Source organism: Triturus cristatus, chromosome 4_1, assembly GCF_964204655.1.
Source record: "Triturus cristatus chromosome 4_1, aTriCri1.1, whole genome shotgun sequence".
NCBI classification, from domain to species: Eukaryota; Metazoa; Chordata; class Amphibia; order Caudata; family Salamandridae; genus Triturus; species Triturus cristatus.
The window spans coordinates 276,013,771-276,033,662 of record NC_140585.1 but is presented as its reverse complement, the minus strand read 5'-3'; the positions used below and the strand labels follow the sequence as shown (position 1 = coordinate 276,033,662).

At 47.7% G+C, this 19,892-nt stretch overlaps 1 protein-coding gene across 1 annotated transcript in view; it reads right to left on the bottom strand.

Annotated features, from left to right (window-relative positions):
* TRIM24 (tripartite motif containing 24) overlaps positions 1 to 19,892 on the bottom strand; it is an 868,915-nt gene that overhangs the window by 501,173 nt on the left and 347,850 nt on the right. The window contains exons 9-10 of the mRNA XM_085652031.1: positions 5,970 to 6,313; positions 4,772 to 5,134 (exon numbers count right to left, since the gene is read on the bottom strand). Of these exons, the coding sequence (XP_085508157.1) occupies positions 4,772 to 5,134; positions 5,970 to 6,313 (707 nt within the window). The remainder of the gene's footprint in view (positions 1 to 4,771; positions 5,135 to 5,969; positions 6,314 to 19,892) is intronic.

Genomic DNA, 19,892 nt, shown 5'->3' with positions numbered 1-19,892 from the left:
GGCCACAAACACGAAAAGCATTGTGCACATATGCATTTTATAGAGCTAATCCAAGCATAATTTGAAAATGATTGGAGCAGTGCACTGTGAGAAAGTGGCTCTGTATATACTGTTCCCTAATAGGTACAGGGTGCACAGAGTCCATAGTCCCCAAGGGTTTGACAGAGGCTACAGTTAGATATAACCTTACTCTCTAAAGTGGTAGCTTGGTCGAGCAGTAAGGCAGTATCAGAGGACAGTGTAAAGCATTTGTTGTACACACTCAGTCAGCAAATGGTCTCACACACTCAATAACTGAACTCTAGGCCAATGGTTTATATATAAAAAATATATGCTTGTTTTATTTTAGAACCAACACTTGGATTTAAAATATACTTTCTCAGAATGAGATGTTTCATATAAATACTTTTGCAATATGCAATTGACTTTTGTAAACAATTACATGTGGTTGCAATAGGCAACTCTATTTTAAACACAACAATGCATTGAGCTCAATGGAAATTTCAAGTTATTTGCAACATATTACTATTTGGATTACTTTTGGAATTCCAGGACTGGATCCTAGATTCAGTCCTGGGTCAGTACTCAGAATCAAGTGATGAAAGATGATTTAATTACTGTAATGATTTTTAAACAATATTTAGCTATTTCAAAAGTTGACACTTGGAAAATATTTCAAAGAAAACAGTCAATGATTCCCTATGGAAGAAAATTCAAGTTGCAGGTACAGTATGTTCTTGTTACTTTTGTAATCCAGTACTGCGTGCCTAGACTCAGTACTGGGACCTTTATCCAAAACAGGTAAGTAATTACGTTTTCAGATATTATACAATTTTTAAAGAATATTTAAAGATTTCAGAAATTGACACTTAGAAGAAATTTCACAGAAAAAAGTCAATGATTTCCTATGGAAGAAAATTGGGTTACGGGTAAGTACAGTTGTAAGTATTTTTCAGAGTCAGTGCTGGGCACCAAGATCCAGCACTGGGAGATCACCTAAGAGCAGGTGAGTAATTTAGTTTTCATTACTCGGCTGATTTTTGGTGAATATTTTAAGATTTGAAAAGTCCACACTTAGAAGAAATTTCAGGAAAAAGCCAGTCAATGTTGCCCTATGAGGAAAATAGAGTTATCGGTTTAAGGGTAAGTACTCGACTGGCAGAGTTGAGGTTCTGGGCATAGACTCAGGGGTCCCCCACGGTCAGGTAGGTACAGTTGGTTCACCCTCAGCGACTCTAGGGCGGCCGGGTGCAGAGTGAGTTAGGCCCAATGTTATCCTATGAGGGATAGGGGGGCCTTGGTTGGTGGCTGCTGACTGGCAAGCCACGCGGCTGTGGGAGCTGGGCTCCTGGTCACTTACTCAGGGCAAGTAGGGAAGTGGGTAGGTGTAGAGGTTTCACTACCAGGGCCACTCGGGCGGCTGGGTGCAGGGTGCTTTTGAGCCTTCGGGCGCTCAATTGATTTCAATGGGAAATCTCCGGTTTGGAAAAAGACTGCAAGCTCGGGGACGAGGATTCTTCAGGTGCCACCACCACTTCGAGAGGTAAGTTGGGTAGTTGGAGGATAGGTAGGTACCCCGGGATTCGGCACAGGGGGCCGCGGGGCGCCGCGTGCAGGGGTGCCTTTTGGTGTCGGGAAATCTTACCCTCTGTTGATCGCGGTTGGGGAGGCACCTTGTTCTGAGGCTGCAGGCTCCTTCAGGAGTGTCGAGGGAGGTCCTTGGGTGCCGGACTAGGGGTCACAGTCGCCGTGGGGTCGTCCTCGTGGTCTTTGTCCACTCCGGCACTGGCCAGGCTTGGCTGGTGCAGAGTGTGCTGGGTTCGCGGTTCCGGGCTGCTGCCAGGGATTAGAGGTAGGTTTTGAGTACAGCCTCTACTCATGGGAGTCCCAGGGGCTTAGAGCCAAAAGGTAGCCAGGTCCTCCGGGGTTTGTGAGGTTGCTGGCCACAAGAGATGCCGGGTTGGAGCAGGTTCGAGGGTCGACAGGCTGGTAGGGCTGGGGCCAAAGCAGTTGGTGTCTTCCTCTTTTTAGCAGCTGCAGGGCAGGTCTTCTTTCTTCTTGCTCTTCTTTGTAGTTTTGAATCTGGGAAGGAAGGTTCAGGGTGCCCCTAAATACTAGATTTAGGGGCGTTACAGGTAGGTGAAGGGCAGGGACCAATGGGTCCATGTCCTGGGGTGGGCACAGCCCCTATCCTGCCTCTCTCCTGTGGGAGGGGGGCAGTAGCCTAGTCCTGATAGGGTAGGGCTCCCCATCTTCAAGATGGCGAGAGCCCGAAGATGTGCTTCACCTCGCCTCCCCCACCTGAGGGGTGGGGTTGGCAGGCTGGCACATCTCCTGTCCTTATTTGGGGTTTCCGGCCAAAGCTGCCCGCCAGAGTGGGGGGTTGCAGTGGCCTGGGGAAGCTCACAGAGGCAGCATGCCTTTGAAGCTTCCCCCTGCCCATCCTGGGGGAGGAGATTTTAGCACCTCGCCCAGGATGTGCATTGTTGCAGGCCCAGGAGAGGGGGGGGCTCTCCTACCCAGGGGTCCAGCAACATGTCTGCTGTGTGGCAGCCTAGGCAGCCTCAGAGCAGACGTGGATTGTAGGTTAGGTTTAAGGGGGCATCTCTAAGATGCCCTCTGAGGTGCTTGGTACATTAAATCCCACACTGGCATCAGTGTGGGTTTAATGTGCTGAGAAGTTTGATACCATACTTCTCAGACTTCAGTGTTGCCATTATGGTGCTGTGGAGCTCGTGTTGGACGAGCTCTCAGCACCATGTACTCTTAAATGGCAGCACTGCACTTACAGTGCTCAGGAATGGACCTGGGTACTGTAGGGGCACAGGGCTCCTGCTCCTGTGCCCACACCATTGGCATAAGGCACCCAGCTAGAGGGGTGGCTGATGTATGCCATGGCAGTGTAGGTGATGGGCATGGCACACAGGCATGTCGACTTTGTTTTTGTCTTGCACCCAAACACTCAGCCTGCAAAGGCAGTGTGTGTGTTTAAGGGTACAGGGCCTCTAAGGGTGGCACAATGAGTGCTGCAGCCCTTAAGAGGCCTTCCCTGGTCACAAGGCCCTGGGTACCTAGGGTACCATTTACCAGGGGCTGACATGTGGCCAGGGTTTGCCAATTTGGGTTTTGTTTGTTTTAGGGAAGGAACATAGGCCCTGGGCACCTGATTGGCAGGAGTCCAGGGCACACTCAGTCAAAGTACAGTCAGCAATTCAGCAAAAAGTGGGGGCATACCATGCAAGAAAGATGGCACTTTTTCACATGCACTACCAAATATTTAGTTAAAGTCACACCAAGTGGTCAATTTTCTGTCCATAGAAAAAGTCTTTATTGTAGTTATCCAACAGAAATATGAAGAACGTCTCAGCCAACGCATTTCGTTCAAAGAATTGAACTTCGTCAGGGCTATATTGACAGAAAAAAGGTTCCAATTGGCATGTTAACCAAAGGGCCACATCACATCACGTCCTCTTTTTGCTCGAAAAGGGTCCCTAAACGATCGGTCACCATGCCGTTAGGGACCCTTTTCGAGCAAAAAGAGGACATGATGTGATGTGGCCCTTAGGTTAACATGCCAATTGGAACCTTTTTTCTTTCAATATAGCCCTGACGAAGTTCAATTCTTTGAACGAAACGCGTTGGCTGAGACGTTCTTCATATTTCTGTTGGATAACTACAATAAAGACTTTTTCTATGGAAAGAAAATTGACCACTTGGTGTGACTAACTAAATATTTGGTAGTGCACTGCTCCAATCATTTTCAAATTTTGCTTATCTGCTTGGTAGTCTGTGTCCTTTAACGGAGGATGCAGGAGCATTTTTTTGTGCACACCTACTATAATCATATTATTCATACCATATGGGAACACAGCAAAGAGGTGTGGCATTTGGAGTCCGCCGTTAGTTCTTTTCTTTTTAGCTAATCCAAGCATCTCCACTGACAAACCGAGTTATCTGCGCTGTACTCATGCTATCGCGCTGATCAAAAACATCCGGAACTGGGACATGGCATTTTGTAGAGGAAATTTAAATAAAGTTATGAGTGCTGAAATCTGAAGCACGGCGGCCATGGATGGCATTTACTACAGTTAATTGTTGTTTCAAAAAGCAAACAATGCAAGAGTTAAATATTCAAATGAAAGGGCGTTTTTCCTCACCTGAGATTTGGTGACTAGTGGTGGCAGAAATTAAAAAATTGTTCTCTCACACAACATTTGAAGAGGTAAAAAGTAAGGAAACTGATTGGCCGGTGAACCGGAGCCTGAAACGTACATGACGTATGGGCAAAGTGAACGAGTTAGGAGGCACCAAAGAAAAGCGACATCAGAGCGAGCCGATAAGTAGGAGGTGGGAAAAGAGTGGTATTATTGAGGACAGCAGGTCTTGCAGACAGCGCACACACGCTGTAGGCTTAACATAAAAGACTGCATCCACAGATATGGAGGTGACACAGCTCAATGTACAAATGGGTATTTTCTTTCTACTTTATATTTAAAGTGTGTAGCTACTCCCACAATCTGATATAATCACGTTTTCTACTCACCAATGTAGTTTTCGGTTTGATATTTTGAACAACAAAAGAAATGCCGATATCTCGCAATATGACATTAGTATAGCATGATACGTGGGAAGAGAAATTCTTTAGGTGTAGTGAACCCCACCCATCTAATCAGCACAATTGCAGGTTGATCCTCATATCAAATAAATACAATATGCGGACTAGAAATATGTAATAACTGCTAAGCAACGCCTCTATAAAATTACATATTACCTGTTTCATGCCATGCTGTGCCAGATATGCCATTTGCATATGGTTGGGCCTCATTGCTCGCCGAGTGATCGCGTGCATATTTTGTGCATTTTGCAAGTTCTGGGTGTTTTGCATATTTTGCACAGCCTGTATGTTCTGTATGCTTTGCATATTCTGCATGTTTTGTGCAGTCTGTGCATTCTGGATGTTCTGCATACTCTGCATGTTTTGCACAGTCTGTATACTATGCATATTCTGGATACTTTGAACAGCCTGTATGTTCTGAGGATTTGGCATGTTTTGTGGAAATCTCAGCTGCTGGATGGGAAGCATCGGCCCATTGGATTTTGCATTCATATGCTGGTAATTTACCAAACGTGGGACCTAAATGAAAAGAAGCAGAATTGGATCAGAAATTAAGAGATGGTTTCAGTTTGTGTATTAGTAAAATGCTAAAATAAACAAAGCATCTGAACAATGCATGATAGGGTATTTCGTTGAGCCTAAAATGGTTCCTAAAACAAAATCCAATTATTTGAAAAGGAGGACAAAATTATTCTCTCCAACAATGATCAATTCTACATAAAGTAAAGACCAATGCAGATGCTATGAAGTATGAATCCGGAACCGCCAAACTGTTTAAGCCCTTGGCGTCTTTGCTTTCATATGAAAGAGGTCGTATGATTGTATAGACATAGAAAAAAATAAAAATCTGTAGTACAAAATTAAACATTAAAAAAAGCGATCGGAAGAATTAAAAGAGTTTTCCTTTTCGTCGTTTAAACCGTAGCTGCAATTATTCTCTGTGACCTACCTGCTGCTGGCAGTAGGCCTAAAGTTGTTGAAGCTCATCTGTAATAAGTAACTAGAGTTGAGAAGCAACGATACTTCGTAATTACAGGTGACTAGAAACGTCATAACTCGTGTAATAACGAAATTAAAAGGGCTTTCAAACAGGTAATGAAGGCTCTAATGTGTTATATATAGACATGTACACATTTAGTTTTCTCCTTTCTCCATTACATTTTCTGATAATGTGACCATTTACCATGGAGCTCTTTACTTTTCAAATCAGAACTTAACTGTTCAAACAACACTCCAATCAACTTCTTAAGAAGCAGGGCACCATGCGAAGTTATTTGCTTTCACCAGCACTTTTGAATCAATCATTTGGTGCTCACAGAACCCACAACCCAGAAACAGGATTGACCAAATCTACCTGATTTGATGCTGAAGGCTGATGTGAAATTGAGCCCTGGAGTCTAGGGTTCTGAAGCCCCATTGGGTGTGGAGGTCCAGTTGGGCTCTGGAGGCCCATGGAATGGGGAGGACCTGCAGCAGCTGCGCGTCGCTGTGCCTGCTGCCTCTGAGCCAAGATCTGTTGCTGCATGTGCTGTAGGCGAAGCTGTGCCAAATTGATCTGTGTGGGGAACTTTGATAGCTGGTTAGCAGATGATCCTTGCGTCTCGACATTCTGGATAGGAGTGTTCTGTGCCTGCGGATTTTGGACCTCCATGGGAGTTGCATGCTGCGACACATCATTTTCCTCAATAACCAAAGAACCTGAAGTATGGAAAAAATAGACCTTCAGAAATTCTGCTCTGTTACATATAATTTCACTCTCCATAGCAAATATCTAACTTGGTGGACGAGAGCCCAATAAGCCCCAGTAGCTCCATAACAGTACTACAATTAAGAGCCAAAAGCAATCTTTTCTAGTACTTCTATAAGCTAGCGACCTCTAATCTGCTAGTGCTTTCTAAGTAAAGGAAATGCACATTGCAATCCAATACAACCTTGAATACTATGAATAAGTACTTGCCTTCAGCATTGCCTTGATTACTTCCTCTATTAAGCCTGCCAACTGTAACTACACAAAAATGAACTATAGATGTAGTCACTGGGTTTCCTCAGTAAATAAATGTTAGTTACCTGCACGCCTAGCTGCCAATGAATAGAACCTTCATCTATGTCAGTGAAAGGTCTCACCATGTGAAAAACCCTGGATCACTTTTACAAACCAATACCTTTCAAAAATGTTTCTTTAGTCTATCTGCACAAGCATTACCTGAAATGAGGTTATTTTAATTTCAAAAGTCACCTATAGTTAGAAAATAAAGATAAGTTGTCAAGTCCTTTTTGCATAGAGTGCTTTTCTTTAATCCACAGGGATAGTTTCTTTTGATACTTTGCTCCTGATTTTGAGATTCATAACTTTGCCCCTTCGTTAACGGCCCAAAAATCAGGAAAGGTTCCTAATTCAGACTGTGTAATAGAAGACTTTTGTTTACACCTGTAATTTGGGCATATCTTAAACAGCAATTCATGTAATTCTTGAGATAGGCAGAATGACACTGATTTGAGGGGGTGAGGGGTGGAAATCAACCACTGTTCAAAATAAATGGATACAATTAATAATTATACGTTTTTAAGATATTTTTTACTCAAAATAGAGGTCTGTATTGTAGACCTCTGGAACAAAGGACTCGATCACTGTGCCAACCCGAAACAGAAAACAACTGCAACCACTTCACAACCCACTAAGGAAGCTTTGAGTGAGAGGTGTTTCAGGAAACTGTTAATCACGTGAGATATTGCAAGGATAATTACTGAACACCAAAACCGTATTTCATTAATGAATTAAACACTCACGAACACAAGGGATACATTCTAAAGGTTCAATTTGAAAATAAAAAATCTAGGCTAGAGCACACAATATGAACTATAACCTCAATGAGGAGAAATAAAATGGCAGCAGTAACATAATAAAAGCTTGAATATGGGGAACACTCCATCATGATTATGGTTATAAATAAATCCGACCTTGATTTTACTACTTCAAGTTCGAATCTAATACTAGCACAGCAGAAAATAAAAACTATTTCGAGTTCCACAGATGGTACAGATCTACATACCCCGTTGAAAGATAGAGCATGCGTTTCATACAATAGTAACGCCTGCTATGCTCTTTTCAGAAGACCAGCTGCACTGATAAGCCAGCGATCGAAGGCTAAGTGCCTCCGTACTGGTAGCCTTCAACTGGAAGCAGAGGTAGGATTCTGGACGGCCTGTCCCAGCGTCACCTAGCCTTCCCTCTCTGTGCTTTGTTTCTAACACCATATTTCGTCGTTGTTAAAACTCTTCTTAACTTAAACAATTAACAGAAAGTGGGCCGATGCCCTTTGACTTATTGTCAGTCCGCGAGCCTACGTTCTTTTGAATAACAAACAAGGTATGCAATTCTTCTAGAAACTCTTAGAAAGCAATAACACAAAACACTGTAAAATAAGGCAGTCAGCACTTATACTAAATACTGAGAATGTATTCACATAAGCTTGATTATCACATTGACAAATAATATACACTAAATTTGTGTTTTATTAATCATACATATTTGCTTTTGATTCTCTGCCACATGCAACTCAAGCAGGGGGAATATCCCGAGTAGATTAAAACACAATAAACATGACAGTGATGTATGTGTTATCCTAGCTCTCCATCTAGGGAATCTTCATGTAAACAAAAAATCTCAATGTGAGATTTGAAGAGCACTTTCAAATATATATCTCCCTTAAGAGGCAAACTTTAAAATATATACTTACCTGTTACTACAGTTTTTGAGCATTGGTATCTTTCATAAATACACAACCCTGAATTATTCCCAGGCATCAGGCTGGGAACCATCGCTAGGCAGCGTTAGCGAAGCAATATTTTAATACATCAAGTGACACTGAAAATCAGTTAGCATTCATAGACTAGAATTAGCCCATCCACCCCATAATATGACATGAATCCCAGCAACCAGGTGGACAGCTCAAGGTTTCAAACCTGCTCAGAAGCTGCAACTGAAATACGTTTACCAAAACATTACCTTATTCCGAACAGACGGAAATTTGGCATACATTATTTTTTTTAAAGGCTGGGCAGTACTGCACTGTCTGAACCACTTTTTTTTCATTAATATTATTTGGAGTCAGAAAAAATAAACACATTACACAGGTAAGCCTTCGGAATCAAATATAGATATGTCATTGGCAGGGGGAACAGAGAAATTAGAAAGGGGAAACTATAGGAGGGAACAGAGAATCGATGGGTCTAAACTAAGATTACATTAAGACCAGGATCTTGACCAGCAATGACATTAGCTACCCCAATTGGAGCCTAGACTATTTTCTTTCAATTTTCTTGATGGTTCGGGGGCCTCATGCTTTGGCTACTGCAAGTTCACATTCACCCACCACTCAATTACTGTCGCGGAGAGGGGTTTATCTAGACCCTGACACTGCAATGGTAACGATTATAATGGAAACAAGTGACCCAAGGTCAAGATCCAGACAAAATGTAAACCCCCGCATGATTTTCTTATTGGTTAAGTGAAATCGAACCCCATGTATGATGTTAAGCGCTGTAATACACTACCCCAATATTCCTGAAGCATTGGACAATCTATAAACATATGTACAATGTTAGCCGCATACTGAGGGCATTTCGGGCAGTATACCCTGTCGGAGGCCTGAGTCTGTTACCATTTACAAATATGGGTATAATAAAGCATGCACATTGTTCTGAATTGTTGCAACCTCAGACTAACCGAGATTACAGAGTGATCTGGTACTGCAAGTGCCTCCTGCAGCTCCAGGGCCGACGTTTCTGTGGCAAGAAGCCAACTCCATTTAGGAGCCAATTGCGTATTGTCATCTTCGATATGCTAAGTAAGCTTCTGATACATGGCCCGCTGACCATTATAAACATTTCGTGGGGTTTCCAAGTAGATATTAACCTTACAGCCATGCAGACCGTAACCTTTGACCTTCAGGTACTTTAATAAAAAAACATTCCAGGAGCCGGAGCACTTACTGCAGTGAAGTGAAAGTCCTTTGACCCTGTCCTCAGGCAGGTCGCCCCCCCAGCCTTCCACACGGTCCTCCCGTGACGCTGCCCCGCTGATACTGCTGCTGCCCGTGTCTCTTACTGTGCTACTACGTAAGTCCTGCCCCTCTGGTTCTGTATCTCCTGTGTCACCTGCTGCCCGTTGTACTTGTTCTCCCCCACTGCTGTGCCTCTGTGCCCCCCCCGTTTTGCTTTTTGTGTCCCCGATTTCGCCTCTGTGTCCTGTCTCCCGTTTTTACTTCTGTATCCACCTGTTACCCGTTGTACTTGATCTCCCCCACTGCTGTACCTCTGTGCCCCCTCTGCCCAGTTTTGCTTTTGTGCCCTTTTGCCCCGATTTCGCCTCTCTGTTCTGTTCCCCCGTTTACCTTTGTGCCTTTCTCACTCCCGCCACTGCTTCCCTGCGGCCCGCCCCCGCTCTTCCCATTCGCCGCCCCGTTCCCGCCTCCCAGCAGCTCCTCCCTCCCACAGCCCTTCATATGGAGGACGCGCGCCGCTGGCGAGCCCGTCTGAGCCCAGCGCCAGAACTCCTGGCCCCGCCGGAGCCAGGCCACTCGACTGAGGTATGACTCCGCCGCCCTCAACACCGGACGACCGCCGCCTGCTACCAAACCACCCCGAAGCGCACCCACAGACCCTTCACCTGTCAAGCCTGCAAATACACCTGCCTCCGAACCTGCAGACCACCCGCCGAACCTCGCAACAACAACCACCACCTCAAGTGCATCCTCCTCAATACACGCTCCGTCCACAAGCACGCCGTCGAACTATGGGACCTCCTCGACACAACAGCACCGGACGTCGCCTTCCTCACGGAAACCTGGATGAACACCTCCTCTGCCCCAGACATCGCCATAGGCATCCCGGACGGCTACAAGATCACCCGGAAGGACCGCGTCAACCAAACCGGAGGAGGAATCACCATCGTCTACAAGAGCACCATCAACATCACGACCGTCACTGAAGACACACTCTCTGCCGCCGAACACCTACACTTCCAGATTCACACCGACCCCAAGACCACCCTTAGAGGAACGCTCATCTACAGACCCCCGGGCCCACGCACACAATTCAGCGAAACCATCGCCGACTTCATCAGCCCGCACGCCCTAGCGTCTCCAGAATACATCATCCTAGGGGACCTGAACTTCCACCTGGAGAAAAACAGCGACAACACCACCACCACCCTGCTCGACAACCTCGGACTCAAGCAACTGGTGAACACCCCCACCCACCTCGCTGGCCACACGCTCATTCCCATCTTCTCCGCCAGCAACCACGTCTCCTTCAGCCACTCCACTGACATACACTGGACCGACCACAGATGCATCCACTTCCCCTTTAAAAAGAACACATCCCACCACTGCACGCAACAAATGCCCCGCAGATGCTGGAGTAAAATCACCACAGACCAGCTCCTCTCATCGCTGAGCCAGAACCTGCCAGCCTACACCGCTGACACCAACGACGCAGCCCACAACCTCGCACAGTGGATCACCAACTGCGCCGATGATCTCGCACCACTGAAGAACCCCCCAGGCATGACCAGCAACAGGAAAGCCTCATGGTTCACAGACGCCCTCAAAGAATCCAAGAAATCCTGCTGAACCCTCGAAAAAACCTGGCGCCACAAACAAACTACAGTTAACATGACAGCCCTCAAGAACGCCATTCGCGAACACCACCAGCTGATCCGCACCACCAAAAGGATATTATTCAAAGAGCGTCTAGACCACAACACCCACAACAGCAAGAAACTCTTCAACATCGTCAAAGAGCTCTCCAACCCCAGCGCCAGCAACAACGACATCACACCGTCACAAGAACTCTGCAACTCCCTTGCCACGTTCTTCCACCGAAAGATCGCAGATATACACGACAGCTTCGGACCCCAGACTCCGCCTTCAGTCACTGAACCAGCGACCCCCACCACCACCCTCAGCGCCTGGACCCCCATCAGCACTGAAGACACGGCCAACATCATGAACTCTATCCACTCCGGCTCCCCCTCCGACCCTTGCCCCCATCATATCTTCAACAAAGCAGACACCATCATCGCACCCCATCTCCGGAACGTCATAAACATCTCGTTCGCGTCAGCCGCCTTCCCCGAGAGCTGGAAGCACACAGAAATCAACGCCCTTATGAAGAAACCCACAGCGGACCCCAAAGACCTCAAGAACCTCCGCCCCATCTCTCTTCTTCCCTTCCCGGCCAAAGTCATTGAGAAGACCGTCAATAAACAGATGACAGCCTTCCTCGAGGCAAACAACTCGCTCGACCCTTCCCAGTCCGGATTTCGAGCCAACCACAGCACCGAGACTGCCCTCATCGCAGCCACCGACGACATCAGGACCCTGATGGACAACGGAGAAACAGCCGCCCTCATCCTCCTGGACCTCTCGGCAGCCTTCGATACCGTAGGCCATCGCACCCTAATAACCCGCCTCTTCAACACTGGGATCCAAGGAAAGGCCCTGGACTGGATCTCCTCGTTCCTCTCCGACAGAACCCAGAGAGTCCGCCTCCCTTCCGCTCAGAGGCCACCGAGATCATCTGCGGCGTACCCCAAGGCTCCTCGCTCAGCCCAACCCTCTTCAATATCTACATGAGCCCCCTCGCCGCCATCGCACGCAAACACAATATCAACATCATCTCCTACGCCGACAACACCCAGCTGATACTCTCCCTCACCAAAGACCCAGCCGCCGCCAAAACCAACCTCCAGGAAGGAATGAAAGATGTGACAGAATGGATGAAACTCAGTCGCCTGAAGCTGAACTCAGACAAGACGGAGGTCCTCATCCTCGGACAATCCCCATCCGCCTGGGACGACTCCTGGTGGCCCACAGCACTTGGCTCCGCACCGACACCCTCGGACCACGCACGCAACCTGGGTTTCATCCTGGACTCCTCCCTCACGATGACCAAGCAAGTCAACGCCGTCTCATCTTCTTGCTTCAACACCCTGCGCATGCTCCGGAAAATCTTCAGGTGGATCCCCACCGAAACCAGAAAGACCGTCACCCAAGCCCTCGTCACCAGCCGACTGGACTACGGAAACGCCCTTTATGCGGGAACCACCGCTAAACTTCAGAAACGACTACAACGCATACAGAACGCCTCCGCACGACTCGTCCTCGACATCCCTCGCCACAGCCACATATCCGCCCACCTGAGAAACCTGCACTGGCTCCCCGTCAACAAGAGGATCACATTCAGGCTCCTCACCCACGCACACAAAGCGCTCCACGACACTGGCCCCGAATACCTCAACAACCACCTCTCGTTCTACACTCCCACCCGCCGGCTCCGCTCCGCCAGCCCTGCCCTCGTCCCACGGATTCACAGAACCACCACTGCAGGAAGATCGTTATCCTACCTGGCAGCCAAAACATGGAACTCCCTCCCCGCACACCTACGAATGACCCAGGACCATCTCGCCTTCAGGAAAAACCTCAAGACCTGGCTTTTCAAGCAGTAGCAGCACCCCCCCCCCCCCACCCTCAGCGCCTTGAGACCCTCACGGGTAAGTAGCGCGCTTTATAAATGTATTGATTGATTGATTGATTGAAACCATGGAAGTCTAACAGTGACCCAGGAGAATACCCCCTGCCTACCCCACTCTCTACCGGTATGATCATGAAAGATAGCAGGGAGGGCAGGGTTGCCCCCAAACGGAGTATGACTGTGAAGCAAAGGTAAAGAATATTTGGTGCACATATCCCGCGTAATCCGCACTAAATCCCTTATCTTAAATCTGACCCACCTAAAATACTTAGGGTCTGTCAGCTTATGGAGTGAAAAACGGATATCAAAGCCGAGAGTACGTTGATATCTCAGTACTGCCAGACCACCTTGTCGCCCAGTAACTAAATTCTGTATGAGCCCGGTATAGGTTGCCCAGTAATATAGCTTAAACCCCGGGAGGTTAAGCCCCCATTGTTTATATGGCAATTAAAAAAAAAACAGATGGCACGCCTTGCCGTCCTCTGGCCCTATATAAATCTGCCTATGAACTCCTCCAAACGTTTTAACAAAGTCTGCAATTCGAAGTGGTATAGAACGAAATAGGTATACAAATTTACGGAGTATATTCATCTCAACTATGTTACAATGACTCACAATACTAGGAGGAAGCTGATGCCATTGTCGTAAATTCACGGCTACTAACTGTAGAAGAGGTTCATAGTTAAATGCATTGATGTAATCTATTCGACTGCTGATCCCAATTTCTAAGTAAGTGGTCGAGGAGCTTACTCCAGCTATTTTAATATCAGGTTGAAAGTTGAGAATTGTCTGAGTTTTGGATAAATTTAGTTTATGCCCAGAGAAAAACCCAAATTGGTCTGCCTCTTTTGACATGAGAGCTTGAGTGTCCGATGGATTAGTACAGTAGACTGCAATGCTCTCTGCATAAGCAGTTACTTTTAATTCTATTCCATTTAGTTTCACTGGTATAATACTTTTACTAAAGCAATTATTAAAACAATAATTCAGCAATAAACATCTTAAATAAGGTTCTATATACAGAGCAAAGAGCAAGGGAGAAAGTAGACAACCCTGACACTTTCCTCTATGCATTTCAAAAAGATGAGAAGGATTTCCCCCCATTATAACCGAAGCCTTTGGGTTTTAATATAAAGTCTGAACCATTGATGTCAACTGACCGCCTAACCTAACGGCACTCATAGTTGCCCATAGAGAGTCCCAGACAACACGATCAAAGGCCTTCTAGGCGTCTAGCATGATCATGCCAATACGATCTTTAGTTTCCCTGCTACGTCAAATGCAGCTATTGTGGTGTTAGTGTGATTGGTAGTATCTCTCCCGGGGACAAACCCATGCTGTTGTTCTGAGACAAGAATATGAAGAAGAGGAGCCAGACGCTTAGCCAAAATTTTGGAGTGAGCCTTAGCATCTGAGTTTATCAATGAGATGGGTCTGTAGGATCCCATTTCATTGAGTAGATTAACTTTTTTGAAGAAAAAGAAAAACATTTGTTTATACCCAAGAGGAAAGAGCATCCCCTCCGCTGCTTATAGTCAAACAGAACAAGACATTCAGATAATAAGATGTTAATGAAGACTTCATCAAATTCAAGTGGGATTGCATCATTTCCTGCAGCTTTCCCAGACGGCAAAGCTTTCATCGCTGACTTGATTTTCTCTATCTAAATATCACGGTGTATTGCAAGTTCTTGATGGGGATCGATCTGAGGTAATTGACATCTCTGTAAGTAGTCTGAAATATTAGTGTAATCGGGACATTCCGGCTTACTGTAAATGCCTTGAAAAAAGGAAGTAAACTGCTATGCTATGTTCTGAGGTTGAGTATGTAATACCACGTCATGCCCCTTGATCCGACTGATAGCACCACTGGAGTTTTTGTCAGTGATCTGATTTGCAAGAATAAGGCCATCTTTCTCACTGTATTCATATTGGAGCATTTTGTTCTTGTAATAATTTGCGGCAACCTTTTCCCTTAGCCCACGATCGAGCATAAGCCGATTCCCGATCAGTCTAAGCATAATATGCTGCTAACCTGGATCTTTGACGAGAATGAAAAGTTTCCTAGCTATCGTAACGGAAAGTTTCAATTCTATTAAGGGCTCGGAGGCGAGGATTATGCTATTCTTTCTCCACTTTATTGAATAGCTGCCATTTTAAGACAACAAAACCAAACTACTATTCCCATGAAACATAGGGAATACAGAAGAAAACAATAGAGTGTCCACAGGTAGAGCTTCCTCTCCTTTGCACCAATCATAGGCTCCGTCATGGATAAAGTCCTCTGTTACTGTTCATTCCCTCTCTTTCGTCGCTGTAGGTCAGGCAGTCAGTAGGTGTTATGAATCTTGTTTTTCAGAATTGCCTGAAGAACAAAACAAAGTATAAGCGACAGCCAAGGTTAAGGCTTCACCTGTAGGGGAAACGGTACAACCAAGCAACAGCAAATAGAGAAATAAACCAGACCCGAAAAATTGTTACTTACCCCAATACGAGGATGGGAAGGTATCACGGAGGAACGAGAACCCTGGGTGGGATAATCCTCGCCCCGAGTCCTTAATAGAATTGAAACTTTCCGTCACGATAGCTAGGAAATTTTTCATTCTATGTCAGGACCGGAGGCGAGGATTATGCTTGTTTAAAGCTTGCTCACCACCAAGTGAGCCATATCAATAATCGGTTTGAAGTAAAACCGCTTAAAGATAGAGTCTGAAGACCAGTCTGCTGCATTCAGAATGTCTTCCAGACGAGCTCCCAGGGTAAATGCCTTAGAGGCCATTGCTCCTCTAACGGAGTGAGCTCCAAAGGCTCGAAGGTCAATCCCCGCTTCTTGCATCACCCATCTTACCCAACGGGCAATGGAGGAAGAAGAAACCGCTTTATGAGGTTTCTTGAGCGCAAAAAGCAACTGCTGCTCGCCCGGCGGGCAAAACTCTTCCGACATCTCCTCGTATGCCTTAAGACATGAGACCACACACAACTTAGGAGCATCCGGAAAAGCAGGGTACGAGACGGATTTCGTCCCACATTTCATCCGTCTACGAATCGTGAAAGTGACCCCCGTAGGGAAAAAAACCCTGCTGGAAATATCCAAGGCTTTGACATCAGACACCCTTCTGCAGGAAACAAGGCACAGATGCATTGCCAGCTTCGCCGATAATTCTTTCCGCGAGAGGAACTGGTTAGGTTGCCAGGGGAGGAACAAGTTCAAAACTTGATTTACATCCCAGAGTTTGGAATAACAAGGCTCAGGAGGCAGAGAAAGGCGAATGCCCCGAAGAAGACGACACACCAAAGGATGTTCGCCCACCGGAGAACCGTCCACCACCGCATGACCAGCTGAGATGGCAGAACGAAAGGTGTTGACAGTTCTATAAGCTAAGCCCTCCTCCGCTAGGCTGGCTAAAAAAAATTAAGATAGAAGTTACATCTGTTGCCACGGGATTGAGACCCCGTCGCATACACCAACGACACCATCTCCTCCAAGTACACCGTTACCGTTTGATGGTGCTATCGGCCCATGCCTTTGACATGAACTTCTCAGCTGCTCCCGAAAGGCCCGGGACCGCCCAGCGTCCCCTGTAATCCACCACGCCATCAGAGCGAGCGAACCCTGCGCTATCAGCGGATGAGCAACGTTGTCCGGACTGAGTAGAAGAGTCGGAAAGTGGGGGAGTGGGATTGGCGAATCCCAAGAAAGTTCCAGAAGAACCGGAAACCAGACTTGAGATCTCCAAATTGGAGATACTAGGACCACGACCGCATTCTGGCGACGGACTTGAGCGGAGACCCTGGTAAGCATCGCCAATGGGGGAAAAGCATAGCCCCGTTCATCTCTCCAATTCTGAAGAAAAGCATCGGTCTGTGCCGCTAGGGGATCCGGTCTCCAACTGAAGAACCAGGGAAGTTGATGATCCAATCGGGAGGCAAACAGGTCTACTCAGAATGGGCCCCAGAGACTCTGGAGGTCCGAAAAAACTCCTGGATGCAGCTTCCACAGGCTCCCGTCGTAAAAGTGACGAGAATGAAAATCTGCCACCTGGTTGTCCTGACCCGGTAAGTACTCCGCCATCACAGACACGTGGTGTTCCAGGCAGTACTGCCAAAAGTTCGCCGCCATGTCCGAGAGCGCTCTCGACCTCGTGCCCCCGAGATGGTTGATGTACCGGACCGGCGATACATTGTCCATCTTCAGTAGTACGCAAGACCAAACGGAGTACTTGGTCCAGCATTGGATCGCAAAGGATCCCGCCAAGAGCTCCAGACAATTGATATGTAACTGTTGCTCTTGTGGTGACCACACACCACCCATCGTGAACTCGCCGCAGCGTGCGCCCCAGCCGGACCTGCTGGGTTCGGGTTTGGTAATTATATCGGGCGCGGAACCGAAAATCACCCGCCCATTCCAGGCCTCCATGTTGGCGAGCCACCACTGAATCTCCTCTCTGGCCTCTGCTGAAAGGGGTACCTTCCGAGAATAGGAGCAGCCCTTGCGAAGGTGATAGGCCTTGAGGCGCTGCAGGGCCCTGTAATGGAGTGGTCCCGGAAATATGGCCTGAATCGACGCCGACAGCAACCCTACAAGGCGGGCCAACTGCCTGAGAGAGAGATGCTGCTGCGCTAGTGCCCTTCTGAGCTCGTGACGAATCTTCTCCAACTTGCGGGAGGGAAGACAGAGTTGCCACCACTGAATCGATCGAAAAACCCAGGAAGACAACTGTCGGGGACGGAATGAGTGTAGACTTCGCTTCGTTGACCACGAAGCCTAGACTCTGTAGCAGATTGACCGTAGTTTGGAGCTGACGAGTCAAGGTTGAGGGGCACTGCGCCATCAGCAAGATGTCGTCCAAATAAACCATGAGGGGCATGCCGGACGCCTGCAGCCTTTTGATGACTGGACGGAGAACCTTGGTGAAGCACCAAGGGGCGGAGGACAGACCGAAGGGAAGGGTGGCCAATTCGTAGGTGGTGCCAGTGAAATTGAAGAAACCTTCGGTGAGGGGGAAAAATGGGAACAGTCAGATACGCGTCCTTGAGATCGAGACGCACCAGCCAGTCGTGCGGCCTGAGCAGATCGCGAAGAAGATGGATACCCTCCATCTTGAAGTGACGGTAAACCAGCCACTCGTTGAATTCGTGTAAATTGATAACGGGACGCTGACCCCCGTCCGCCTTGTCCACAACAAACAGGTTGCTGATAAAACTGTTGGGATGGGGTAGGGTTTCCACCACCGCCCCTTTGTTCAGCAGGGAACGCACCTCTTGATCGACTAGCACGGCGTCGGCAGAGGAGAACGCGAGAGGCCGTGGAGGGAACGGCTGGAAGGGATCCCCGAGAAACTATGTGAAACCCCTGCACGGTTTGGAGAACCCACACATCCCCCGTGAGAGAAGCCCAGGCCGGGAAAAAACAAGCCAGACAGCCCCCCACCTTTAGAAGGGAAGAAGGGAGAATACTCACCGGAAGAATTGGAGTTGGAGGCGCCTCCGCCTCTTCCGCCTCTGTTCCGTCCTCGACGTCCTCTTGTAGGGTAAAAGTTACAGAATCGGGCTTGGTCTTGATACTGTCCCTGGTTGGAGCCTTGTCCTCTCTGTTGGTTAGGACGGCCGGACGAGCAGCCCCTGCCTCAGCTGGCTCCTCAGAAAACCAGAGGGCGAAACACCTTCCTGATCGAGGATTGTGCTCTGTCAAGAGATGTGAAGGTGTTGACAAAACGGCCAAGTTCCTTCATAAAGGGTTCCCCGAAGAGGCCCCCTTGGGCCACAGGGCCTACTTCTGAATCCGCCAAGTCTCCTAACTTAGGGTCCACTTTGATTAGATGGGATCGGCGCCATTCAGTTGAAATGGCGCAGTTGGCATTGCCAAGAAACACTACGACGCGTTGAGCCCAGGAGGAGAGATTTTCAGAGGAGATCAAAGACCCGGAGGATTTGGCCTCCTCCGCCATGTCCAGGATTTTAGTGATGGGCCCCAGGGCATCCAAAAGCTTTTCTTGGCAAGCCCGCCAAGATCTGTCAATGTCCTTCTTCGGGTCTTTAACACATTTTTGCAGAAAAGTGGCCATACGCGGGTCGATGTCGGGGTTGGCCACTACTTTGCCTGACAGAGAGGGTGGAGGGCACTTTGCCCCGAGACAATTCCGAACTGAGGCCTCTAAAGGCTGACGAATATGGTTGGCAACATAAAGAGCGACCTTGTCACAGGGCGCCCATTCTGAGGACCTCGGATGCAGGATGTCTGCGGGGTTCAGCATATCTGCGCAAAGGTTCCCCTCTCTAAGATCAGGCGCAGAACCTTCAGAGCGATCGGGACATGAAGGGCCCGCAACATTGTCATCATCCCCTTGATCAGGATCCACGGGAATGTAGGGCGTAGATGGAGTGGGGTTACTTGCCAAGAAAGCCTGTTTCAAGCGAGCGATGGCGTCCAAGTCCACCCCTGCCTCCCTGGGGCGCTTCGCCGGCAGGGGTTGTGAATCAACTGGGGCAGCACAGGAAGTGCGAGAGGCGGAGACGGCTTGCGTCACTCTGGCTAATCTATCGCAGGCCTGTTCGATTTTCTAGGCGAGGCGATCCTCAAGGGATCCCATAGCCTGCTCAACTGCTTTAAAGATGGACGAATCTACCACATCGTAGAAGTCATCGCCCCACGGCAGTGTGGCGAGTGGGTCCTCCTCCCACTGGCCATTCTGATAAACTTGGTCCTCATAGGACTCCATAGCCAGCGAAAGGAAAAACAATAT